The sequence below is a fragment of the Mustela nigripes genome, chromosome 13, assembly GCF_022355385.1.
Source record: "Mustela nigripes isolate SB6536 chromosome 13, MUSNIG.SB6536, whole genome shotgun sequence".
In the NCBI taxonomy this organism is placed as follows: domain Eukaryota; kingdom Metazoa; phylum Chordata; class Mammalia; order Carnivora; family Mustelidae; genus Mustela; species Mustela nigripes.
This window is the reverse complement of record NC_081569.1, coordinates 4,046,428-4,072,193: the sequence shown is the minus strand read 5'-3', so window position 1 is coordinate 4,072,193 and position 25,766 is coordinate 4,046,428. Positions and strand designations below refer to the sequence as shown.

Below are 25,766 nucleotides of genomic sequence, written 5' to 3'. Positions count from 1 at the left end.
CTCAGCCGCTTTCCTCACGGAGAAAGGCGTCAAGGAGCCCCGATACTCACCGCCACCTCCGGAAGCCTCGTCCCAGCTGCAGAGGCCGTCCGTCTTCACTGCTCAAGTGTGTCCGCGGAGCAACCTCAGCCCCCGGGACTCGGTGAGAAAGGGCTCTCTCCTGCAGACGCCAACTGGAATATGTGGGGTTATCCGACACGGGGCTGTTTGGGAACACTGCTGTACCTCTCCCGCTCCCGCCCCTCCATGACGGCTGGTTGGGTCAGCGCCCCAGCCGGGCAGGGGCCCCACTGCCGACACAGTCCGAACCCCACGCCGATGTCGGGGAGGCCCCCACGTTAGCGGTCTTTCCCAAGGGCCCATGAGGGAAATCCATGGGGACTGACAGTGACCAGAGAGGCCTCCCTTCTGCAGAGCCTGCTAGCAAGGACAGGGAGATCTTCCAGCTCGGCCCCCCCACCCCTGCCTGGAGGTCTCTTCCACACATAGGCCTGGAGACTCACGGAGGGTCACCCTGGAGTCTGGCCAGAGTGAGTCCCAACCTCCCCTAGAAAGTCAGCGATGATCATTCACAAGAGTCACACGACCGCTCAGAGCAGCTTGCCCCCGCCCCCCCTCAGACAGAGCCCAGAAGGAGGGAAAGCTGAGGCAGCATATCGGGAGAAGCCTTTTTATTGGGATTCTGCTACACACACAGTTGCAGAAAGCCGGGAAGACAAGGGCGCAGTCAGGGCTGCCCCTGCACAGAGCATGTGGAACCCGTGGGGAGGGGCGTTATGGGGGAGGGGGGCTGGGAATGACCAGAGGGCAACAGCTCCACCACCCCCACCCTTGGTGCTATCTGGCCTGAGGAATCTGCTAGGAGAGAGAGAAGAGGGAGAGAAGGAGGGATGGGGGCTAGCAGCCCAGTGCCACGAGGGAGAGACAAGCAGGGCTGAGAACTCCCGGCCCGCGGGCATCACTGGGTCAGAGCCTGCACCACGTCCTTCACCAGCATGGTGCCGATCACCATCTTCTCGCTGTTGACGGTCAGCTGCGCAGCCCCCGAGGGCCGGGCGTCCAGGGTGAGCAGGACCAGGCTCCCGCTGGTCAGTGTCCTGCCTGCAAATCTGGGGTGAGGGCAGAGGCGGGGGCTCAGCCTCGTGGCCGGGGGCCCTCCTGCAGAGCCGGCCTGCCCAGAGCCCATCTCGTCCCCTCTGCTGGTGGCCGCTACCTGTACTCGTCAGAGGTCCCACAAGGGACACGACCCAGGTTGGCAACGGTAGTCACTTTCTGCACCACAACGTGGTCACTGCGACAGCTGTCTGGCAGCGTGAGCTTCTCTGTGATCTCGCTCATGCCTGTCAGCTTTCCTGGGGGGGGCAAAGGTCACGGTGAGGGCAGAGGCCATGCTGGGTCCAGAGACTGGCACCTGCGTCTGTCTGAGCACCCTCCACTGAGTTCCCCACAGGCTGGACAGGTCTCAGGCTAAAAGTGGGTCTGAATCCCTCAGACTCAAGGAGGGGCTATTTCCGTCCTGGACCGCACCCTGCTTCAGGAAGCCAGCCTCCCCACCCCGAGCTCTAGCCATGCTGCTGACCAAAGACGGATCTGGCCCTTCCCCACCATCAGACTTCTGGACTACCCGCCCCGTGGGAGGGAGGGCCTGTGGACCTGGTGGCTAGTGTCCTCTACCCCTGCGGTGTCCTCCACCCCAGCCCCCCCATGCTCTGGTCGTTCCTGGCTGGCCCTCCAACCTGAGTTCAGGTCCCTCCCAGCTCCAGAAAGCTGAGTCCCCACAAACAGATCGCTGGTGGCGATTACACTCTCGGTCAAGGCACTGGTCCTCAGTGGACAGGCCAGAGTGCAGTGGTCACGTGAGGCTCTGAGACGGACGTCTCATGTCACCTGCAGCCCGAGCTCCGGACCCCCGGGCGTTCACAGCACCGCACAACCCCTCACTCTGCAGGCCAGAGCTCTCCTCTCCACTCACACACTCGGTGAGTGTGTGACCTCCACACACGGCCAGCTGTGTGACCTCCTGCCGCCTTCCCTGCAGCCCCTCTGTCCTCCCTCTGCTGCTGCCCCCATCCCCTTCCTTCTGGAGTGATGACATTTCCGTGCCCCTGTACCTTTACGCTCCCTGCGGCCAGGGGTCCGAGTCCTTAAAAAGTCCTCTCTATCGTGCTATCGCTGTGTCTCCCTCCCCATTCATGGCCAAAGTCCTCCCAAGAGGGTTCCACTGCCTCAAGCCCTGGCCTCCTCCCACCCGCTGCAGTTGGCCTCTGTCCCCTCTTTGCAGTGACCTGCTCTCACATGTGGGCAGCAGCCGCCTATCGCATGGAGCAGAAGGTCTTGGGTCATCCTGGCCTGTAGCCACCCACCCCAGGACAGTCTTCTGTCCTCTCTCCTCCCCGGGGCCTCCTTCTGCCTCTCGCTGTTCCTGCTCTGACCCCTCCCCTCTTTCTCCTGAAGAACGCCGGTTTTCCACAAGGACGCCCCCTGGCCTCACCTTCCCACCCACCTCTCTTCCAGGGACATGCAGCTCATTCACAGCTCCAGCTCTCACCTCGGCTCCTGACTCCAGCTGAGAGGTGTTGCTGGGGCACAGACCCACACCTGTGGTCGCTTACCAAAGGGCCAGCTCCCAAACATGCCCCGTGCCCCTCACCATTAGCTCATCTGGAACCAACCACGCTCCTCCCTCCTCCCCTGCCGAGCCCATTCCTCCTCCTTTGGCATCAGGGGTTGGGCAAATTTCAGTGGGCAAGCCAAATCCAGCCCACGGCCCATGATGTATTTTATATTTTTTAAGTGTCGGGGGGAGGGGTGCAAAAAAAAAAATCAAAAGCTTAATATTCCACGACATGAAAATTATGTGAAATTCAAATTTCAGTGTCCATAAATAGAATTTTATTGGAGCATAGCCACACTCATTCATTTACACATTATCTGTGGCTGTTCTGTGCTAACACCAGAGTTGAGTCATTGAGCAGAGATCACATGGCCCACAAAGCCTAGAACATTTGCTTTCTGGCCCATCATGGGAAAAGGCTGCTGACTCCTGGCCTAGGCAAGGGCACTGCCATTCTCCCTGCCACCCTGCCATCCGTGTACACCTCCCTCTTCTCCTTCTCAGGGCAGCGAGCGGCCCTCAGCTGCCCCCTGGTCAGCACCACTCCCTGCCCCAGCCCTGCAATGCCTTTGCCAGGGCGCTCATCCCAGTCCTCAACCTCTCTCACCAGATCTAGTGCAACAGCCTTATACACGGTGACAGGATTTAGTCCAAGGTCACACACCAGGGAGTGGCGGGGTCAGAATATCGAGCCAGCGCTCACAAGGCCCCATGCTTCTCCTCCCCAAGCTGTCCTGCCTCTTTGGCTGTCGCAGGCTCCCCAGGGCGGTCCCAGCTGCTGCTGGTGTTGCCGGATTCCCCTTGCTGAAGCCAAGGTCCCTTGGTCCATTCCTCAGGGACCTGGTCCCTTCTTCAGACACCTTCGGGGACCCTCCATGGCTAGGAAAATGAGGTCTACAGTCCTAATCTCCCTCACAGTGCTGGTGGACCTGGTAGCTTTGGCGACCCCTTCCAACTCCCAAATTCTGGGACTGAAATCCTGTAGCACAGCAACCCAGGCATCCAGAAACTAGAGCAGACCTTTCCTTTTCAGTTTTGTTCTGACTACCCCTCTGTGCTGTGGACTCCTGAGCCCCAAACCAAACTCTCCTCTGTTCCGGGTAACTTTCCCTGACACGTACTCACGATATTTCCCCCAAGCTGGAATGCTGGCCTAGAATTTTCTGCCCGGCTGAGTCCCCCTCCAAAGCCTCAATGATGTGCCCCACCCTCAGTGAAGCCTCTGTTCTGAGGCTCTGCCTGAAGCTGGGGAGGCTCCTCCAGCACGACGGCACTGTGGATGACTGAGCCCCTCCTGTCCACCCCAGGGAGCACTCACCCTGTTCCTTCTTGAACTCATTCTCGCTCATGAACACAGGAGCCATCAGCTCCCCAACAGGTGGCTGAATGGATACATAGAACTGCCGGGTTTGAGTACTGCAAAGGTGGGAGGAGACAGAGGGAGAGGAAATGAGGCTGGAGTCTTGCCCCTCACTTCCCACTTTGCCCGAAGGCAGTAAGAGAGCAAGAGAGAAGATCTGAGGGCCTGGGATGGCTTCCACACCCAGAAGCACATGACATATCCCTGCAGTTCTGCTCCCTCTTCTCCCCATCCTCTGCCCTGCCCCACCATGAGTTAGATGCTCACCACAGCTGGAAGTTGGCCGCCTGGGTTGAATCACAGAAATTAATGCCCATTACAGCAGTAGCAGATTCTCCAGGTGCCAGGGACTCTGCGGGTACGAGGCAGGGAAAGGGGGAGGGGGGACACCATCACCTAATAGGTCTGGAACCCACCACTACCAGAGCTGACCACCCCACCATGCACTCCTGACCTTCTGGGCCCCTGGGAGATGGTTCCTGGTTTTCTCCTTAAATCTAAATACTCTCCCATCCTCTTCCCCCATTTAAGTCAGTCCTGAAATCACCAAGGCCTCAAGCACCTTCTGCCCTGATACAGAATTGCTTGTTTCCTAGTCATCTTGTCTACCAGGGCGTGATCATATCAGATGCCCTCTCTGAGCCCTCACAGCCTGGCCCGGCACGGAGGGCACCGGCAGCCACAGAAAGACTGACTCTGCCCAGGAGCCGCCTCCTCCACCACGTCCAAGGCCCTCCGTACCGATTTCAGGGAACTCCTGGATGCTGATGCCGGCAGGCAATTTGGGGGTGCCCACGTGCAGGCCCTTGATGGGGGTTTCAGAGCTGTTGGAGAAGTGGATGTGCACAGACACCATGTGGGGGTCACCCGAGAAAGGCTGACGGCTGAAGGTGTAGTCCACAGCCAGCCCCTCGCCAGCTACACGGTGTAGCAGCTCCTGCCTCCCAGCACCTGACGCTGGACTCAGCAGCTGGAGGGGAGGAGGGCCAGTGTGGAAGTGAACAAGGAGAGGGCCTGTCCCACCTTGCCCTCACCTAGGGTCATCGAGCAGTGGAGGCTCAAGGCTATCCCCTACGTCTCACCCCCCCACACAAATCCACACTTTAGGATGCACCACAGAGGTGTCCCTGCCCCAGAGTCCCTCCCCCATCCCACTCACCGAGGGCACCAGTGGGGAGTCTGTGAGTGTCAGGCCCTCCAGGTCAGTAGCCAGACTGGTGGACACAATTGTAGGGGGAGATACAGGTTGGACACTGGCCGGGGTGACTGTGGGAGGAGATGAGGAAGGCCATGAGGGAGAGGCAATGCGGAACTGGCTTGGGTTGAGTAGAGAGCACAGAGCTCAGGGAGCACACGGTTCAGCACCGCGGACAGCGACGCCCAGGGCAGCCTAGGGGCTCCCGGTGGCTTTCCGCTCCTAGATTCCAACCCCACACCTGGGGAGGTTGTCCCGCTGCCCTCTCAAACCCAGGAGTGTGTTCTGTCTCCTCCTCTTACCCTGGAGATCTGAGGAACCTAATCCAGAGCTCCCATGGACCTTCTTAAGCCACCCTCCCGAGGTTTCCTTCCCCTGCTATTTCTACTACCCAAACTCACAGTCCTCTAGGTCAAGCAGGGAGATCTCCTTGGCTACGGGGGCACTTTTGCCACTGGGAGGCTGAAAGAGAAAAATGGGATGCAGGTGCGGGAGGAGAGAACCTGGCCTGTTGTGGGTTGGATAGGTGATACCATGGTCCGTTCTAGATGGCGCGGAGATGCCTGGGCCTGGCCCAGGACATGGGAAAGGCTCTGGCCCAGGAGCCCACTGCCCCGCTCCGGGCCCAAGGCTCTCACTGTTTTTTTCCGCCAAGAGGCAGGTTCCACCTGCTCCTCCTCTGTCTCTGACGTCCTCTCAGACTCGGAGGAGCTACTGCTGGAGTCACTGCCCTCATCTGAAGATGAACCATCTCCTTGTCCCTCAGCCACCTTCTTCCTCTTTTTGGTCTTCCTCTTCCCACCTTCCTCCTCACTCTGTTCACTGGAGGAGAGGAGGGGAGGCAAATAGGGCTCAGGCCCAGCCTGGACACCTCTCCTTGCCTCCCAGAAGAGCAGGAGAAGCCCAGGAAAGTGGGAGGGAGGAGAGGGGAATCAAGCCAGTGGAGGTCACATGTGGGTTTCTGTGCCTGGGCCCTGGCCCCTGGCCCCAGACTGCTTCTCCACATTGCCCCCGTGAGGGGGCAGGCCCAGCACAGAGACCCCTGCAGCCAGCCACAGCAGCCATCATGGGAGTGGACTGGAGGTCTGCAGGCCCCACCAGATCAGGAGGAAGCTCAGGGGCTCTTAGGAGAGTGGCTAAGGCTGAGCATTCCCCCTTGTTTTCCAGAGGAGACCCCCTGAACCCCACCAGCCACCTGGCTGGCTCCCGTCTTACCTCTCACTGCTCCTCCCTTTCTCCTCCTCCTGGTCTTCACTATCAGACTCGCTGCTGGACTCCCCGGAGCCACTCTCGCCGCTGCTCTTGCTGTCCGAGGCGCTCTCGGACTCGGGGTCTGTGGAGGAGCCGGCTCAGGGCCCCTCCCTGTGTGCAGACCCCCTTGGATCCAGAACAGGTGCCCTGGGATCCCACCATGACTCAGCAGGGAAGTTGCACCCTCCGAGGTTCCCCCGGCCCCAGACGTCACCTGGATCCATCAGGACACAGATGGACTCGAAAGCGACGTGCCACCCCCTGGGCCCACCCACAGACATACAGGTCCGCGCACGCAGCTGCACAACCCCCTGCACATGTGAAACCATGTGGAACACACACGTGGCCAGGGCCACGGTTCCCCTGCTCTGCTGATCTCCTCACCGCTGTCCGCAGACTCTGTGGGGCCTGACTCCCCCTCAGAGTCCGAGTAGAAGGGCTTCTCCTTCTCCTTCCTCTTCTCTCGATTTGAGCACTTGGTCCATTCAGGTACCTGGAGATGGGGGTGGGGCGAGAGCAGCATCGAATCATGGTTGGGGCGGAGGAAGGGAAGCTCGAGGTCTCTACCGCGCACCCTGCCCTCCTCGGTCCGGTCTCCAAGAGAGAAGAATGGGGAGGGGAGGGGATGCTGCTGACACAGGGAGAACTGTGAACCCAGAAGCAGGCTACAGCACACCAGGGGAAGGGGAGGGGCCGCACGGGGTGGAGGGAGAGAGCACGGCACACGGGCAGGGGGACCTCTGTGTATTCGCCCAACAGGCCCACGTGGGTCTCGATAAGGGAGAGATCTTCTTCCTGCATGTGGGGAGGGTGTCAGGAGAGCCAGGCCAGCACTGCCGGGCGCTCTGCTACCTGCGCCGCACCCCCCGCTCCCCAAACACACAGTTCGACCATCACCCCCGCTGACCTCCACATTTCGCACAGATGGGTCTGGCGCTTCCTCTGGCCAGTCTGGGAGCTCCTGGTAGCCTGTGGCCTTGGCATTGAGCAGGTGGGACAGTGAGCCCAGCTGGAAGTGGTCCCGGTCTGGGGGCAGGGTTAGAGGTGAGGGCAGGAGGAGGTATTAGGAAACGCCCTGGGGGAGTTATCTCCCAGGTCGGGTGGACAGCTGGACCCCCCCAGCTAGGCAGGTGAAAGCAGTGGCTGTGTCCTGTTAGGGACTTCCAGCCAGAAGTTGGGACCTCGTGCCAGGAGATAAGGTTGTCTGGCCTGACTAGAGCCCGGGCTGAGGGATGGGGTGGGCGGGATTGTGGAGGAGGGCGGAGAGGGGGTGGCGGGGGCTCCAGGCCCAGAGACGCTGCTGGCCCATCTGCTTGATTCTGTCTGGGGGGAGGCCGACACGTGAGTGGGGCTTCTCTTCCGGGGCAATGGGGTCTGTGTGCCTCGGCACGGCCAGGCTTGGGCAGAGGCCTGGTTGGTATGAGGACAGCGGCTGTGAGGAAGGGCCGGCCAGGCTGGGTCAAGCGGGAGGAAGAAGACCTGCCTGGTCAGGCTCCGGACCCCATGGGGAGGGTGTGCAGTCGGAACGGGAGTGGGAAGGAATCAGGGCCAGAGGCCCAGCCCGTGGCATCCGGAAGGCAAGGCAGAGAGGGGGTGCTGTCAGGAAGGAGAGAGGACCCTTTCCTGAGAGATTTTAAGATCTGTCCCCTCTTGGGGATGGGGGTCTGGCAATTCTCCAAAGGTCCTGATGTCTGGCTAAGACTGGAAACTCAGGGGCACGGGCCGGGTCTGGGGTCCTGACCAATTCCTCCCCCTCCCCCAGGAGATCACCCTTGATTTCAGCTCCCACCTTTGAAGGATGACTCCAAGACGGGGGCTGGTTTGGGTGCCAGGAAGAGCTTCTTGGCATGGCGGCTGAGGGCCCCTCCCTGTTCTGACGGGACAATCAGCTGCCGGGTGAAGCGCGCTCGGTCGCGGATGTCATAGTTCTGGTCGTACTTGGCCAGGCTCAGCACATACTGGGTGAGCAGCTTCGTCTGGGGGACGAGAGTGGGGACACAAGGGTGGGCGGGCCCTGCAGCAGATTCCGCAGGCCAACACCTGCTGGCCTGCTGCCTCTCCCACTCGCTGCTATACCGTTCTGTGCTTCCCCTCAAGCCCCTGGCCCTACTCCTGACCCCAGCTCCGACAACTGCTGTGCCCCGCAGAAGAGGTCGCCCTATTATAATCTCTTCCCTCTGGGCCATGGGCTCCATTATTCCTCAGTCCGGGGGTCCCCCTGTCCCAGACCAAGCTCCTACCCTGCCCACTCCAGCCCGGGCCAGCCTCTATACTGTGGGGTGCCAGGGCGAGTGCGGGAGGCAAACGGGGATCCCCTTGGCAAGGGCTGTCCTCATGTCCCATTGACCCACACGGTATATTTTGAGCAGCCCAGAGTCCCAGAGGCCGTGAGCTCCCACGGAAGGTTCCGAAAAGACGAGAGCAAACTGCAGCTGCCTTTGGGGCTGCTGGAGGCCTGTGGGGTCTATGGAGGCAGCCGCATCCCAGGACCCCAGATCTTGATTTCTGCCTTGATCCTGGCCTTCCCGGCCCTGCGTTCACGGCATGACAGGCAGCCGACCTCCTTCAGGGAGGCCTTCCAGCACCATGTGCTGTGTAAGGCACTTCACAGGCTCTCATGTAACATCCCAGCCCTTCTGAGAGGCAGGGGCTATGCCCCCCCTTCCAGAGGAGCAGCAGAGTCAGAAGTGACTCCTCTCAGGTTAAGGAGTCAGCCAGCGCTGCTTCTAGGCCCAGGCTTCCCAGAGCGGGCCATCGACCGGCTTCCCCGCACCGCCTCCCTGCTGACATAGGCTGCTGCCCTCACCCGGGTCTCCACCGCTTACAAGCAAGACAGAACCACCACGTACACAGATCTCGTGTCCCACAGCCAGAGTGCCCAGGCAGCAGGAAGCAGCGGAGGAAGTCTAGAACCCAGTTGGGTCTTCCTGATGTTGACAGGCATCCAGCCGAGGACATGGCTAACCTCAGGTGACCCAGAGGGAGTGTCAGAAAGATGCCCATGAGATGTAAATCCCCCAGCTGCTGGCCGAGAATCAGAGCCACTCCTGTGGCAAAGCTAGAGAGCCACTGTGACTCTCTTGTACCTACGACGTAGCCCATAGGGACTACAGCAGTACAGCGCCTACAACACTGTTCCCATCACAGGTAAGCACTCTCAGCGCCAGACGGCCCAGCACACCTTGCAGTGGCCCTCATCACAGACCCTCTCCCCGCCCTGGGCCAGACATCGTCTGACCAGTCACGGCCAGTCGATGCCTTTATCGACATGGTCCACTGTCAAGATGCTGCTGATTCCCTTTACAGACATCCCAGCTGGCTAACCAGATTCTCTCCCTCCCCAAGTCCTTGCCTAGTTCTGGAAAGAAGTGGAAAGAAGTTGTTAAGGGTTTGGATCCCTCTGTCCGCAGCCTTAACTGCGCATCAACAACCAACACAGGAAGGGCCTGGTTCACCCCCCGCTTGTCACTGCAGGATTTGCTTATAACAATTCACTACCCTTCCACACCCCAAGGACCCACCAGAAATCCTAGCATCCAGCTGCACCACCAAGACTCTCCCCTCACTCAGCCAGGATGTGCAGGATTCACGGGCAGCTCAAGAGACCCAGGAGACCTGCTTCAGTGCACCAAGAACAGAACGAGGTTCCCACGGACCAGCAGCCTCCAGCTTCCGGGGGAAGACTTTTAAGTGGTGAACATGGACCCGTTTTTGAGAACCAATGTCAACGCATCTGCTACCTTGGAACCACCTGTTAAATCACACCGGGACGCTGGTTCTTCAAAATACTAAAGCAAAATATATCCTGACCTCACATATGAAAACAAGCTCTAGATGGCTGTGGCCTGCAGATAGTAAGGTCCTCCCGCACAGTCCCTGCCTCCTGCTGCTCATGCCTTTACGTAATCGTCTTGCCGTCAGTGTGGGCAAGACCCGAAACTCGCTTCTGATCAACAGGCAAGGGCAAAGGTCATGGGGGTAAAACATAATTCCGTGATTAAGTTTCATTATATAAACCTTGCTCTGGAGACTTTTTTTTTTTTCCCCCTGGTGACCTGGAAGAAATAAGCAACCATGTAGGGAGACCCCCTTGGCAAGGAACTGAGGGTGGTCTCTCGAATGGAGGGCAGTCCCCAGCCAACAGCCAGAAAGAAGCCGAGGCCTCGGTCCCACCATCCCAAGGCACTGCATCTAAGCACCAACCAGGCCAATCTAGAAGAGAACCCTTCCCTGCAGAGTGCCGGACGGGAGCCCAGCCCTCAGTGGCATCTCGGGGCAGCCTTGCACACGACCCAGTGAAGCCGCGCCTTGACTCCCAACCTGCAGAACTGTGAGAAAATACCCACACTGTCTTAAGCCCCTGGGTTTATGGTGACTTGTGACACATCAAGAGAAAACTACTACGATGGATCGGAAAATACAAAAATCTAAATCTAGAGAAGATATAGGTGGGATTTTTAATTGATCTGTGAACGGGGAAACAACCTTCTAAATACGAAGGCACTGGAAGGAAACAGAAATGGAAAAGTTAGGATACTGAACGAGACAGGGATGTGTAACTTTTGGATGACTACATGTAGGCACCAGAAATGTTTTTTTAAGAGTTAAAGAAATAGACGATTAAAAGGGATCTTTTCTAAGTGGCAGACCTATGGCTAACTTATATTTTTACTTACTAGTTTTCTGGGTTTTCCAAATGGGTTATAATGATCATGCATGACCTTTATAATATGTTAAACAAAAATTACTTTTTTTTTTTTTTTTTTAAATTCTGCAGAACTCTATCAAAATTTTCCATCCACGGTGGAGGCCAGATTCTGGCTCCCACCGCACTCCTAGCAGACCCTCCTCCCACACATGTCAGCTGGCATATCAGAAGCAAACTCACTGCTGAAAGTTGCCCCAGGTGTCAGACCCCAGGTGCTGTCAGGACCACCTGCCCTGGGCTGCGGCCCCCAGCCCTCTGTCAGTACCTCTCTATTATCAGAGCTTTCGTGGCTTCTGGCCCGGAGCCTGATTACTGGCTGAGGCTTACAAGGCACAGCTATGTCCAAGCCCCTTGGCCTGGGCCAGGACCCGGCATGTGCTAGAGACAAGTAAGTGGGGAGTGGCTGGGATTGCTGTGGCCCATGGCAGCCCAGAATGTCACCCACGGTACCGGGAGGGGGAAGCATTACCACCCTTTTGCACAAATATCCATATGCACCCCCACACCTCCTGCCTCCTGGTATGCCAATGATTCTCTTTCCTCCGGCACTCTGAGGATAGGCTGGGAAGAAACGAAGTGGAAAACGGGAGGATAGGAGAGAGGAGAAAATCTCTCTTTACTGAATCAAAGAACCGTCCTAAAGGGCCTGTGCCTGGGACCCATGTTCAGGTAAAGGGCACGTGGAGGTTTGCGTCCATTTGCCTGAACAGCCTATGCCGGCTGCCATGACGGGGCCAGCCCCTGGTGTCCTGTCTGGGAGACGGCTTCAGCTGGCCACAACCACACTCTGCGCCAACCCTGCTACAGTTCTTCCTGCCCTGTGTCTCCTACTGTTTCCCCTACTTGGCTGGGAGCATTTGGAGGCCAGTAAACATGTCTCATCCACTGTCGTGCTCAAGGACACCCCAGCGGTGCCAGGCACTGTGAACCCTGGAGAAATCTATGTTAAAGAAGGAATGAGCAACTGCACCGTAGCTCACAGTGACAGTTTGGGGCAATGCCATGGGGACACAGCAGCCTTCAGGAACATGCCGACATCACCCATCACCATCTTGGGGCTCAGGGGTTCTGCTCAGCCCATCTGCGGGACTTCCCACCCATGTGGCTTCATCTTTCCAAACGGCCCTCCGCCTGTTCCTTCCTCCCCTCTGAACAAAGGAGGCACACAAATAGTCACTCAGGGAGTGCACGGTCCAGTTTCGCTTTCCAGCCTGTTTCTCCCTCGACACCGACAGTCACAGACCCTGTCCGCCATTGCTTCCACGCATGACTGCTGCCTGTTCCAAATCCTGACCAGCATCCCAGCCCCTGAAGGCCCTGCCTCTCCAGCTTAATCCCTGGGACCCACCAAAGCCACCAAGGACCAAAGGAGCCACTGAAGACACGAGTGCCACTGCCTGGAGACGCGATGGGACGGCAAAGAGGCCACGTGCAGGTGGGTGGGGATGTCACCATCTCCAGGGTACAGCCTCGCTGCTGACCCAAGCCACCTGCTCAGACACTCAGCTCTACAGGTCACCCAGCTTTTTTTAGGAAGGACAGAAAGTAACCATTTTGGGTTCTGTGGGCCCTAGGGGCTCTCACAACTTGTCAACTCTGCTGTTGTTGCACAAAATTATCCATATGTAATAAACAAATGAACGAACACGGCTGTGTCCCAATAAAACTTTATTTACAAACACAGGCAGCAGGCTGGCTTTGGCCCCCTACCTCACTTAACTGAGAGGGCCAGTGAGTGTGGGAACTGCCATAGTGCTTGGACTCTCTGACACCTTGAGAACTCTGCACGTAACACTTTATTCTTAGGAGAATCTCCTCGGACCATCTCACAGCTTGCTGGACATGTACCAGGCTTTTACTATCCTGATATACCAGCCTAGCTGAGCCATTCACTTGGCTATGGTACCTCCCATAACCTTTAACCTTGAGAAACACAACAGACACCAGTACCATCCCAGACCAAGCAGAGACTTACCCTCACGTCCCTGGCACAGACTGGCCAAACATAGCTATGCTTTGGGAGAACGGACAGACCCCACCTCCTAGGAGTGCCCACCAGTGCCCACCATCACCGGCCCCTCCCTCAGGCCCACCCCTCTGTGGTTCTGTCCGGCCCTACTGTTCCCAAGGCAGCAGGGAGGAACGCTCGCATGGGCAGACCGGACGTCACAGCCCCATAGGGGAGCCTCTTCGACCCCGTCCACCATCCTTCCTGGCCCTTGAGCCCTTGGAGTAGCTGTGGACCCTGCGGGTACACTAGACATTTGACCTGAACTCTGTCTTCAAACAGAAAGAGATGCTGGAGTTCCCGGCTGCCTGGCGAGGGTCCCAGCTTCCCGCCTGGGCTGTTTCTGGGGCTCAGTATGCGTCCGGGGATTACCTCTCCCTCCTCACCTGCTTGGAGTTGGTCAGGTAGAGCTTGGCTGCCAGATTGATGACCTGCAGCTTGACAATGTCCTCCTCTGCCGTGAAGGACTTGGCCATTTTCCTCAGAACGTCAGGTGCGATCTTGGGGACGTGCTCGCAGTACTCGCCGATGAGCCACAGGATGCTGGCTCGGGCCATGGGCACCTGCGGGTGTGCCGGAGCGGTCAGGACCCGGGTACGTGTGGACTTGTGGGTGGGCACGTGGCCAGCTGAGCAAATGCCATGCCTCCCATCTGTGCTGGCCAATGAACAGTGGGGTCCTCGGGAAACGGGCCGGGGGCTCAAGGGATGCCTTTATTCGAAAGTTTCAACATCACAAGACAAAGAGAAAAACACGAGGTCCATCGGCCAGAGCTTCAGAGAAAATGTGAGCCGTGGTTCAGGCCGTGGAGCTCAGCAAGGGACCCGCAGCGGGGAGAGCCAGGCTTGGGCAACCCGTGAGGGTCTCCTGGTCCCCCCTCTTTCTACCTGTGGTCCTTTCAGAGCCTGGACGGAAGGTATGGAAGCGGATTTCGTTAAGGCTGGGGAGGAAGGAATCACGGAGGAAGCTGGCATGAAAGGGCAAGCGGAGGCACGCCCTCACCTGGATGTTGTCCGTGAGCTTGGCCAGGTGTTTGATGATCTCGCCGTGCTGTGCCGGCTGCATCTGCAGCAGCTTCTTGATGACAACCACGGACTCTGCCACCACCAGCTCTGCCAGCCGGGAAGCGAGCGTGTGGGCCCGGGGTGGTGAGGCGGCCGCGCGCGGGGGAGTGCACGCGCCTGCCCCGCTCCCAGACCCTCAGCCCTCCTCCACGCCCCCCTGCACTCCTCCAGTGGCTCTCAGAGATGTGGCCACACTTAGACGCTGAGGTGGATGGACAGACGAACATGCATCATGCCCGGACAGACAGGCCTGTCTGTCAGACGCCCTCCGCTCATCAAAGGCAGACACGCAGACCAGCACTGACCATCACGGTTAGACAGCAGCTGCACCAGGCCATTGAGGCAGGTGTCACGGACTCGGCCGATGTTAGTTGCACAGCGCCCAATGGCCTGGATCGTGGCCGCTACGAAGTCCTTGTCCATGCTGCGGATATAGGTCTGTGGGACATCACAACAGAGTGACCCCTGCTGGCCGTGACCCCCTTCCCCACGATTCTGCAGGCCTGAGAGTGGCCTTCCAGGAAGGCTGGCACCCCTCATTCAATGACTTGTCATGCCAGAGACAAAACTCTGGGAGAGGGAGCGACCCTCTTCCCCATCCCACAGTGATTCCCGGGCCCACAGCCACCAGAAGACACTGGGAGGGGGTGTAAGACAACCGTTTCTCTACTTCTGGCTCTGAAGAGAATAGCGGCCTCTCAGGACGATTGTCACTGAGCACCAGGAGCTTCCAGGCAACTCTCCGGGGTCCCTCCCCTGGGAGCTGGGCCTGGCCCGTACCTGGAACTCCCGCAGGACAGTAGGGATGTTGGTCTCATTGGCCAGGTTGGTCAACACCTCCAGCTGTGGGGAGGCAAAAAAAATGGGCGGGACGGCCAGTGGGCTTTGTGTATTTCAACAACCCCTGGTCCCAAACACACTTCCCAGGCCGGGAAATAATCCTACGGGCAGCCCTGCATCATCCTTAAACTGATGAAGGAAATAACAGACTGTAAAACTTGTCCAAAATGCAGAAAGACCCGTTTGCTCCCTAAATGGATTCCCTGAGTTCGCGGATAGAGAGCATGAGCATGTCACCCTCCACCTCCACTGAAAACAAAGCATCCTATTGCTTTTAGGATAAAGGGCAACATCCGTACCATGGCCTATAAAACTCCACGAGCCAATTGCTGTCTACCTCTGTCCTCACAGTGCTCTCCCCCTTACCCTCCATGCCCCAGTCATACTGGCTTTTTGTCAGACCTCTTCCTGCCTCAGGGCCTTTGCATATACTGTTTCCTCCCTGTGAAGCAGTTCCTGCCATTCCTGTCCCTGCATTCGCCTAGACAATTCGCGTTCATTTCTCAGGCCTCAGCTCAAGCCTCACCTCCTGGAGGAAAGCCTCCTTGGCACCAGACTAGACCAGGGCCTCCTTCTCTGTGCTGACAGCCCTCTGCACTTCTCTTTCTGACCATATTTCTCAAATGGATTTTTACATTTGTTTTGCAATTAGCAGCTCAGTGTCTTCTCTCATTCCACTAGACTGTAAGCTCCAAAGGGCAAAGTGTCTGATGAGTCTGCCATCCCTCGTACCCTGAGATCTAGCTGTGACTGACAAGTAGTAGATGTTCAGAGTTGGGATTAACTGCCACTGAATGAAATTACTCAGTAAGGAGGAGGCAGAGCGGGAATGGAATGTGGGTAGGGGCTCCTGACAACACTTCTGTGGGTGTATGTTTGCGTGATCCCCTGACGGGGGTAGGTGTGTGGGGAAAGGAACATGGTGGGTGGAAGACAGGACACCACAGTGGGGGCAAAGGAGGAACTCTGGAGTCAGCAGAACTGACTCTGCGCTAGGGACCTTGGGTCTACATTTTTACCGAGACCAAGTCTGCTTCCTTAGTTTATTATGAAAATCAGGTTACTTTACATGTGAAAAGCGGCAGAGGTTTAACAGGTGATAGGCCAAGGCACTGCCTGCAGCCCAGCTTCCTGAGCAATCACTTCTGACTCAGTGGCCCTGGGCCCAGCCCCAGAACCTGGCAGGAACCACGGTGGCCACTGGGGATGTCCGGGTTTGTGGGTGGGGGCGGGAGGGAGGCAGAAAGTCGGCCTCACTCACCTTCAGGATCTTGATCTGGGTCGGGTCCGTGGATCTGATGTAGAAGCTCTTCAGGTAGGGCTCGAACATACCCTGGCGCGAGAGAGGCGGCCCCGGGGCGCTCCTTCGCAGCCCGAGCGGGCCTCATTCCCAGAGCTCCCCAGCTCTCCCGACCCCAGGCGCAGACTCCCTCCTGCCGCCGCCCTGTCCTCCCACCTCCCTCTCAGACGTGACCGCGTCTTTCCTCTCTGGGTTTTCCTCCCTCAGCGGCTCTCAGGGTCCTGGCCCTGCTCCTCGTCCTGCGCTTGGGGTCTGCCCTTTCCCACGCTCCGCCCGGCTAAGGCATCCCCGTCCTGCCGTCCCCGGGGCCGCCCGCACCCACAGGCGCCGCTTCCCCGACCGCCACGCAGGACGTGCTCACCCGGCGCTTGATGGACATGGTGGCCACGTTCTGGAGCACCACGTACTGCACCTCACTACGGGGGAGACAGGTCAGAGGTACCCGGGGCCCTCCGCCCGGGCGAGGGACAAAGAGCCGAGGGAAGGGAGGTGGGCCAAATAGGAGGGAAGGGAGGGCGCCAGTCGGGGGTGGGCACTAACGGGGTCAGTACGGGGCGGGGAGAGGGTAGGGAGGAAGAGTGGGGCACGACGTGTGCACCCAGGGTCGGAGGAAAGCTGGGAGGGCCTGCCTACCCCTCCGGAAATGGGCAGCGTGGGTGGATGTAGGTCAGCCCGCGGGGAGTGGGGGTGCTGCCCCCCCCCGCCACCCCTCCCCTTGCCGGTGGGGCAGGCGGTCGGTGGGGGGCGCACCTGTGGCTGCGCAGCAGACGCACCAGCGCCTTGGCGATGACGCCCACCTCCGCCTTGGGCGCCAGGTGGAAGTAGAGCTGTGCCACCGCCATGACCACCGCGGCGCTGCGGCTCTGCAGCAGCGGCTTCGTGTTGCGCAGCAGCAGCCGGTGGTCGGGGTCCATGACGTAGGGCTTTCGGGCCGGCACTGTTGTGGTGGCCGCCTCCTCCGAGCCCGGGCCCTTGGCCTCATCCTCTTCTGAGCCGTAGAAGGCTTTCTCAGGGTTCTCCTCCAGCAGAGATTCCTAGGCGGAGACGGGGGTGGGGGTGGGGGGCAGTGGGCGCCTCCTCCCGGCCGCCCTCCTCCCCGCGCTGCTGGGGGCGGGGTCCACTCACGTTCTGCGTGGGGCTGAGGAACTGCGTGCGCGCGTAGCGGGTGAGCATGCTGATGATGACCACCTGGCCCCACTCCTCCACGTCGATGAGCAGGTTGCAGAGTTTCCGGTAGTTCTTGTGAATCAGGTCGATGCGCTCTGGGCAGACCTCCTCGAAGGCCATCACCACGCTGCCTGCCACCAGCTGGGGCACAGACAGGGGCCAGAGAGTGTGAACAGGAAGGGCAGAGGGCCTCTGGGCCCCTCCTTTCCACCACCACCCGTGTGTGCCCATGTACACACCGTGGTCTTGTCGGCCAGAAGCTTCTCAATGACCTCAATCAGCTGGTCCTTCTGGTCAGAATCCAAACTGAAGGAGAAACGTTTGTGATTTGCGATCCGCCCTCCCCAGCCTTCCCAGTATCTGCTCACACTGTGCTCACCACCCCCACCCCAACTTTACTGGTAGAGGTGTGAGCTGCCACCAACACTGTCCATCTCTAGCAGTTCCCCAAACCATTTCAAACCATCCCAAGTACAAGAGAAGAAGGGCGATTTGCAAGACTTGGGAGAGCCCCCGGGGGGGGGGGGGGTTGGGGGCTTGGGGCCACTCCCTGAGGAGTGAAGGGCTAGGTTGGGGGCGTACCTGTAGAGTTTAGGGATGGCGTGAGCAGCTGTCTTCCGTACATAGGGTGACATGTCCGAGGCAGCTTCCTTGATGGCCAGCATCATGATGGGCACAATGATGGGCACCCGGATGCTAGAGAGGACGCGGAGGGCACTGGCGCGAATCAGCTGGTTGGGGTCCTAGGAGCAGAGGTGGAGGCAGAGCCCTGAGAGAGCACAGTGGCCTGATCGGAAAGGCCGCGTCCGTGGAACTCACTGTCCCTAGCTACCAGCAGTTCCTGCCTCCCTGAATGAAGTGCCAGTCCTAGGGACCCCAGGGGCGGGGGGACCATTTGAGGGAACTGACTCTCATCCCCGCTGCAGAAATCTGACACCGGAACAGTTGTGGCAGTACGTTGCTTCATTTTTCGGGAAGAGGGAAAATCTTCCAGGATACCTAGAGTTCCTGAAACACTTCCTGGTCCTTGGGTGGGATTTGGGGTGGGGGAGGTCTTTGTATTTATGCCAGAGGTGACTGCCTGCAAATTCAAACCGGCCTCCTTTGCAGAGCTCATCGTTAATACTCCTTCCCCCCAGCAACCTCCCAGAATTTGCTCTTTTTCCTCTTCCTTCAGTGTTTAGAACAGATTGGCACAGGAGCCTCTTCTTTGCTCCTGTCGCCTCCAGGGCACATGGGAGCACAGCCTTAGACATGGTACATTGCAATCATGAGAGAGCAACAGCAGCTGCGCTGGCTGTAAATTGCTGTGAACTTTACAGAATGGTGGACAATGGGAGGAGTGCCAAAACACAGACAGGTGCCTTCTTGATGTTCTAAAACGGAGGAAGAGAGGATTCACAAAATGACAGGGCACGATGATGGTAATCCCCGTCAAAATTCTAGCAGCGATTCTTAAACACATGGTTTAGAAGCCTTATTTAAAAACCAGGAGTCTGGGGGCACCTGGGTGGCTCAGTGGGTTAAAGCCTCTGCCTTCGGCTAAGAGTCCTGGGATTGAGCCCCGCATTGGGCTCTCTGCTCAGCAGGGAGCCTACATCCCCCCCCTCTGTCTACCTGCCTCTCTGCCTACTTGTCATCTCTGTCAAATAAATAAATAAAAATCTTTAAAAAATATATATCTTTAAAATAAACAAACAAACAAACAAATAAATAAAAAGCAGGAGTCTGGGGGCACCAGGGTGGCTCAGTGGGTTAAAACCTCTGCCTTCAGCTCAGGTCATGATCCCAGGGTCCTGGGATTGGGCCCCACATTGGGCTCTCTGCTCAGTGGGGAGCCTGCTTCCTCCCCCTCCCGCTTCCCTCTCTGCCTGCTTGTGATCTCTGTCTAATAAATAAAATCCTAAAAAAAAATAATAATAAAAAGCAGGAGTCTGTATTTTCACAGAGTCAAATCATATCCTATCTACGGCTCTAACCTGTTTTTTCCCTTGTATTTGGAAATGATTATGGATTCACAGGAAGTTACTAAAAAAAGGATTTTCCTTTTTGATAGGGTAAGGAGGCTGGTAGATTTCAACACTGTGGATCTTGATTTCAGCAAGCATTGGTGGGCGTCTTGTAGCCCCTGGCTGGCCATTTTTGATGCAGGCCTTTCGTTTCACTTCATATGTAAGCATGTGAAGAACAGGACTCATGTCTGCTTTGTCTCTGTATCTCCACAGCCCTTTGCACATGAAGGGTGTTAAGAAGTTCTTCTGCTATTGAATAAGACCGTTTCTAACCAGGTAAGAAAATGCCAGCTGACTGTATAGTTAGGTGGATCCACATCTTGGTCAAACATTATACTTGGGGAAGATTTATGAGCAGACTGGCATCTTCCTGGAAACATGATACACAGTGGGACTGAGTCTGCTGGCCTAGTCTGTGCACTTTATCAACATCTTGGAGGAAGATGCAAAATCAGGAGGACAAGAATTAAAATTTACAGTCACCCTGAACTGGATGCTGTGCTAAACCAATAAAATGAACTATAATAGGGTTTCATGGGGGCCCTAGGGACCAACTGCATTAAGACAGGATGTAGGGAGACCTAGATTATTTGACTGCCCACTGGAGATCTGTCTGAGTTGAGCAAACCACAGATGTGGGCTGCTAAGGAAGCAAACAGTCTCAAGCCTGGATTGATCAAAAGAAGGGAGAATCCTTGCTGGAAATGAATGGTTCTAATCATTGCTTCTGATTGTTCTAATTGTATAATGGTCCTAATCACCTTGTTTCAACACTAGAGGAATGACCAGTTGTACTGAACTCACTGGAAATGGACAGTCATGTGTTTATGGCGTCTGCACTGACCTTTGAACCCAACACACACACACACACACACACACACACACACACACACACACGCCTGAGGCAGCTCTCCTAAGGGGTGAACTTTGTTGTTTTCCTCTGGGTAGAGCTCATTTGTTTTCAACAAACCCTTCTGTCCTTCTCACTGAATTCCAGAGTCATTGTTCTCCACAGAAACCCAGACTAGGAGCCCCCACTGGTGCCAAGGCTGTGACCCGCAGAGGTGAGGAACCCGGTCAGCTGGCCCCTCACTTAAGGAGGAGTGTCTGGTTGTGGCCACAATTCCTTTATACCAAGGGGCAGGGAGCCCAGGGCTCTCCATGTTCAGGGGCTCGGTGGTTCCTTTTCGTGGCTGCCATCAGCACAGGCTCCTCAGGGGAGGAGCGACAGGGCCTCTGGGCACCCGCCCCACGTCTCCCGACCCTTGGGAGCTGGCCTCCCCCTGCGGAGGGTCCCGCTGGTCCTCTGCTCTGCCGCAGACCCTCCCCACTCCAGGCAGGTAGGGCCGGGGCCCCAGCCTACCCCCCTGGTCCCCGGCCTCTCCCGGGCTGCTCCTCCGGCACAGGGGAGCAAACGACCCCTCTGACCTTGAGGCCGCGCTGGAAGGTAGAGATGGACAGCAAGGCCAGGTCCTGCTGCTCCTCGGCGTAGCGCACCAGGTACACGTACACGAGCTTCTTCACCTGGGGAGGGCGATTTCTCAGCGGGATCGTGTCCCCCGCACCCCAGGAGATGTCACCACCCGCGGGCTGTGGTCCCGGGGACCAATTCTTCCCGTGGCGGGGGAGCGTCCCCAGTGTGCCCAGGTCCTCCGCTCGGGCCCACGCAAACAGTGACTTCTCCTGAACCGAGCGCGCTCTGAGCAAGCCCGGCCTGGGGGGCTGGACTGTCCTCCTCACCCCAACTAGCGGGAGCGTGGGGACCCCTCCCGGGAGGCGCTCACCTCTATGTTCTTGCAGGCCACGTTCTTCACCACGGCGGGGAACAGGTCGGAGGCGTTCTTTCCCCGGGCGATCATCTGGGGCGTGGGGCCAAGGGAGGGGGAGGAAAAGCGGGGAGGCCCACGCTTACCACGGAAGGTCCGCAGGGAGCCGAGGGGAGCCGCTCTCTGATCCCTGCCCCCCACCCCGAGGTCGCCTTCCTCACTCACAGCCACGATCCTCTTCATGGCCTCCAGCTTGAGGGAATCCTTGTTGGTGTCCAGCATCTCCTTTAGGTCGTCATGCCTGGCGGGTGCGGGAGGTACGGGAGGTCAGCAGGGGGCACCCGTCCGGAGCCAGGCAGGAAGAAGGGACCTGGGCAGGGGAACTGGGGTCGGGAGAAACGGGGGCCAGCCCATGGTACGGGATCTGGGTCCCCCTCCAAAGAGATGTTGAAGTCTTAACCCCGAGGACCCCAGAAGGTGACCCTCTTTGGAAACGGCTGCCACAGTTGTAATGAGGAGGAAGTCACACGGGAGTATGGCCGACGCGGTGTTTCTGGTGTTCTTCTCAGAAGGTGGCCATGTGGACAGACGCAAGGGATGCCAGGTGAAGGCAGAGAATTGGGGTGATCCATCTCCACGTCAAGGAACACCAGGGATTGCCAAGAAACCGCCAGAAGTCAAAAAGGGGCAAGGATCCCTCCGCAGGTTTCAGAGGGAGCGTGGCCCTGCAGACCTGCCTTCTGGCCTGCCAGCCTCTGACTGTGAGACAACACACTTGTTCTGAGCGACGCACTCTGGGGCTCTGTGTTACGGCATCACTAGGAAACCCCTACAGGTGGGGACCCAGAGCTGGAAGAGCAAAGGTCTGGGGTACCAAAAGTAGGGGCCCCACCCAGAAAATGGCCAGTTGGAGAGAAGGGAAAGCTCTGGAGCTCATGGGAAGCAATCAGTGTCCAAACAGGGACAGAATGTTCTTGCCCCAGCCCAGGTGTGTTCCTGGGTCCGGACTCCACAGATTGACCTAACTCCCAGGACTGGACGGGTCCCAGGGCTCCAGAAATCTCTTGAGATGCCCTCAGAACAAAAGCCAGAGCTGTCACTGAACATTCAACGGGGATTCCAGGAAGTTATAAAACTGTCCTGGGAGAAATAAATGAAGATTTGAATAAATGACCCCGGCACACGGCTGAAAGGAAAAGGGGTCGTCCTCAGGCCAATACATAAATTCCATGCACTGTCCAGTGAAATTTCAATGAAGGCATTTTGTCAAACTTCCTGACATGGCAGCAAAATTTGCCTGGAGCTCCAAAGAATAATTTGGGGAAGAAGGGAACAATGGGGTAATGACAGGCAGCTCACCCTCTGGGAGCTGCAAACACAAAACAGGGCAATGACAAAAACTCCATGGTACCAGTCTAAAAACAAAGTCAAAGGTCCTAGGGGACGATTTCATCAATAGGTCTGAATTGGTACATTAGGAACAAGTAACCCACCAGTGGAAGGAAGAACCTTTCCTTCCCGCACATGCATGCTGCTGGGACAGCTGCTGTGCAGCAAAGCATTGAGCTGGTCCACATTTGGCATCCCAGGCCAAAAGAAACTCCACATCTGTGATGAATTGTGAAATGATTCTTAAACATAGAAGTGGAAGGGGAAATTCTTCTTTCCAAGGTCATAAAGTTATCAGTAACCAGGTGGCTAAGGTTTAATTTTTTTTTTAACTTTGATATATGAAATTACATTAAAGAAAAAAAAAATAGGGCAACTGTATTTGTTTGCTAGGGCTGCCGTGACAAAGCATCACCCACCAGGTGGCTTAAACAACCTAAATTGAGTTTCTCACAATTTTAGAGGCTAGAAGTCTGAGATGGTGTCAGCGGGCGTGGTTTCTTCGGAGTCCTCGCCCCTTGGCTTGTGGATGTCTGTCTTCCTATATCTGCACAGAGTCTCCCCACCCCTGTGTGTCCCTATGTCCAAATTTCCTCTTCTTATAAGGACACCAGTCAGACTGGATTGGAGCCCTAAAGACCTCATTTGAACATAATCACCTCTTTAAAGACCCCTTCTCCAAATACAGTCATATTCTGAGGTACTGGGGGTTAGGATTCCAACACAGGAATTTGAAGGGGACACAATCCAGTCTACAATAGCAACAGAAAGGAAAATATTGGGGATGTGGCAAATTAAAATTTAATATTTAAAATGAAGTACTGATATCAATTTAAGGTCTACATCCAGCATTCACTGTCACGGCTGCCGCAAGCATAGCCACCCTCTGCTTGCCCTCCCAAGTAGACATAGCCCTGAGCTGTAGCTCCCCAATCCATGAGTAGAGTACAGTCTGGTATTCCTTGGCCAGGTATCCTTGTGCAGTGAACAACCTGCCCAACCATGTTCAGTGGAGCATAGGACTAGGGGCTGGTGGTCAAAGACGTGAACAGAGAACTACAAATAAACTCATGGGAAAAAATGTGTCTGTACACAGCTGATACAGTTGTGGGACAACTGATGTGCTCATGTGTCACCAAAACAGTTCCAAAATGTGGTGAGCAGCTGTGTGTGGGGTCCTGCACGGTTCTCTCCTCTCCCAGACGATACTCTGATAACCCATAGCTTGTGACCCAGGCTAGAAAGGAATCATCAACGGTAGAAATTAAAAAGCAGTGAAACATTTAGAAACAATAGAAAATCAGAAGTAGGGGGGAGCAGTGAGAGCAGGGAAGAGCAGGACGATGGTCGCAGGCAGGCACGTGTGATGCTGCTGCAGGGAGATGCGTAAGGACGGAGGCTCAGGGGAAGAGAAGACGGGACGGCTGCCGCGCTCCTGCTGCATCCTGCAGGAACACCTGCGCGCCTCCACACGTGCAGAAAGGACAGAAGTGGGGCTTAGAGATGGATGTTCCAAGGCTTTTAGGAAGTGTCTTTCCTGAACAGATTTTCTGAAGGAAAGCGAAGTAGAAAGATGAGGCTTTCCAGAACACAGAGGATTTGCTAGCTTCACATGAAGGCCAAAGATGTGCAGCCCCAGCCGTGTTGATCTAAAATTCCCTCACGTGGGGGATACCCCCCAAACCAGAGGGTCCTCTCACTCCCCCAAACACAGACCTGAAGGTCAGTTCCCAAGGGGCAGAGCTCAGAGGAAGAGGGACAGACGGTGCAGCCGCGGTGGACAGCACCGCAGCTGCGGTGCACGGGAGGGGAGGGAAAGCCGGGCCCCAGCGTCCCCAGGGGACAAACGCCCACCACTGAACTGCCAGGTCCTTCCACACGTACACCTCATGGTCAACTCACACGTCACCAACAACTACACACGCAACACCCTCCCCCCACCGGCACCATCCACACACGTACCACACACACTCCTATATGTCCCCCACAGCTCCCTCCATAGACATGCCCACCCCCACCACAGACACACCTGCACCCCAGACACACACAATTCAGACGCAAACCCACCCACGCCCACAAAAGCCTTCTGCAGACACACACCCACAGCCCCCAGAGAAACCCACGGTCACAGACCCACACACCTCCCGTTCAGACTCTTCCCACAAAAACACTCTCCACGTGTAAGCCCACATATCCACCAACACACACTTCCCCTACACATCCCTAGGCACCCACAAACACAGACACACCCCACAAGACCTCTCTGTTCTCCGCCACGCCCTCATCTAGACACGCACAACCCACACAACGCAGCCCCCCATGCCTCCTCCGCCACACACGACGTACACAGATGCCCTTGGACAGAACTGTCACTCCAGGCTCATTCCCCAGTGTCCAGCGGACTCCTGGTTGAGATTCTGGATGAATTGAGGCTTCTAGGATCAAACACACACAGCCTCATGGATCCTTTGGCCTCCTTCTGAGGGGTCAGCCTGGGTCGACCTCCCCAGGAGCAGCTGGAGTTTGCCGGGTCCCCTTTCGCTCTGGGTGTTCTCTAAAGCAGACTGCCTCACGCCCGGGCATCCTCGCCACTCCCAGAAATGCCACAGGCCCCTGTCAAATGCCCCAGGGCACCGCTGCAGTGCCCATACCGCCCCAGCCTCCTGGCCTAGTGCCTGCACCCCAGGCCCTGGAGGCTCCGGGCCAGGCCCAGGGGAACTGAGGGAGCAGAGGGACTGGGGGTAGACAGCACACAGAGCAGGACCCCCCAATGCCCACTAACAGACAGCAGCTCCCTCCTAGGATGGGCCCACTCCGGGCCCCACGTTTTCATAGCACCAGCTTGTGTGCCCAAGAGGGAGAGGAAGCGAGGGATACACAGCAAGGCTCTGAAGCCTGGAAACTCCAGCCTCCCATGGTCAGATCCCCTTACACGGCCTTCACTCTGACCTGTCCCCTGGCCTGGCCTGAGGAACTCTCCAGGGGCCAGACAGGGGGCAGAACCTGGCACTGAGGCCAGCCGTGCTCACCGCCCCCTTGATATACACCTTCCTCCCTCTCACCACCCAAACCCCAATCTACCAGGTGGGCCT

General features: G+C 57.2%; 1 protein-coding gene across 1 annotated transcript in view; it reads right to left on the bottom strand.

Moving 5' to 3' along the window:
- Positions 1 to 656: 656 nt before the first annotated feature.
- Positions 657 to 25,766, bottom strand: part of AP3B2 (adaptor related protein complex 3 subunit beta 2) — a 29,148-nt gene continuing 4,038 nt past the window's right edge. Inside the window, exons 2-26 of the mRNA XM_059371491.1 lie at positions 21,511 to 21,586; positions 21,304 to 21,378; positions 20,948 to 21,043; positions 18,090 to 18,250; positions 17,747 to 17,813; positions 17,466 to 17,648; positions 17,091 to 17,374; positions 16,702 to 16,756; positions 16,302 to 16,373; positions 14,981 to 15,043; positions 14,506 to 14,638; positions 14,139 to 14,248; positions 13,523 to 13,699; positions 8,210 to 8,396; positions 7,328 to 7,446; positions 6,805 to 6,913; positions 6,385 to 6,502; positions 5,808 to 5,991; positions 5,571 to 5,631; positions 5,134 to 5,240; positions 4,716 to 4,944; positions 4,242 to 4,326; positions 3,933 to 4,030; positions 1,214 to 1,352; positions 657 to 1,109 (exon numbers count right to left, since the gene is read on the bottom strand). Coding sequence (XP_059227474.1) covers positions 959 to 1,109; positions 1,214 to 1,352; positions 3,933 to 4,030; positions 4,242 to 4,326; positions 4,716 to 4,944; positions 5,134 to 5,240; positions 5,571 to 5,631; positions 5,808 to 5,991; positions 6,385 to 6,502; positions 6,805 to 6,913; positions 7,328 to 7,446; positions 8,210 to 8,396; positions 13,523 to 13,699; positions 14,139 to 14,248; positions 14,506 to 14,638; positions 14,981 to 15,043; positions 16,302 to 16,373; positions 16,702 to 16,756; positions 17,091 to 17,374; positions 17,466 to 17,648; positions 17,747 to 17,813; positions 18,090 to 18,250; positions 20,948 to 21,043; positions 21,304 to 21,378; positions 21,511 to 21,586 — 3,139 coding nt within the window. The 3' untranslated portion in view covers positions 657 to 958. The remainder of the gene's footprint in view (positions 1,110 to 1,213; positions 1,353 to 3,932; positions 4,031 to 4,241; positions 4,327 to 4,715; positions 4,945 to 5,133; positions 5,241 to 5,570; positions 5,632 to 5,807; positions 5,992 to 6,384; positions 6,503 to 6,804; positions 6,914 to 7,327; positions 7,447 to 8,209; positions 8,397 to 13,522; positions 13,700 to 14,138; positions 14,249 to 14,505; positions 14,639 to 14,980; positions 15,044 to 16,301; positions 16,374 to 16,701; positions 16,757 to 17,090; positions 17,375 to 17,465; positions 17,649 to 17,746; positions 17,814 to 18,089; positions 18,251 to 20,947; positions 21,044 to 21,303; positions 21,379 to 21,510; positions 21,587 to 25,766) is intronic.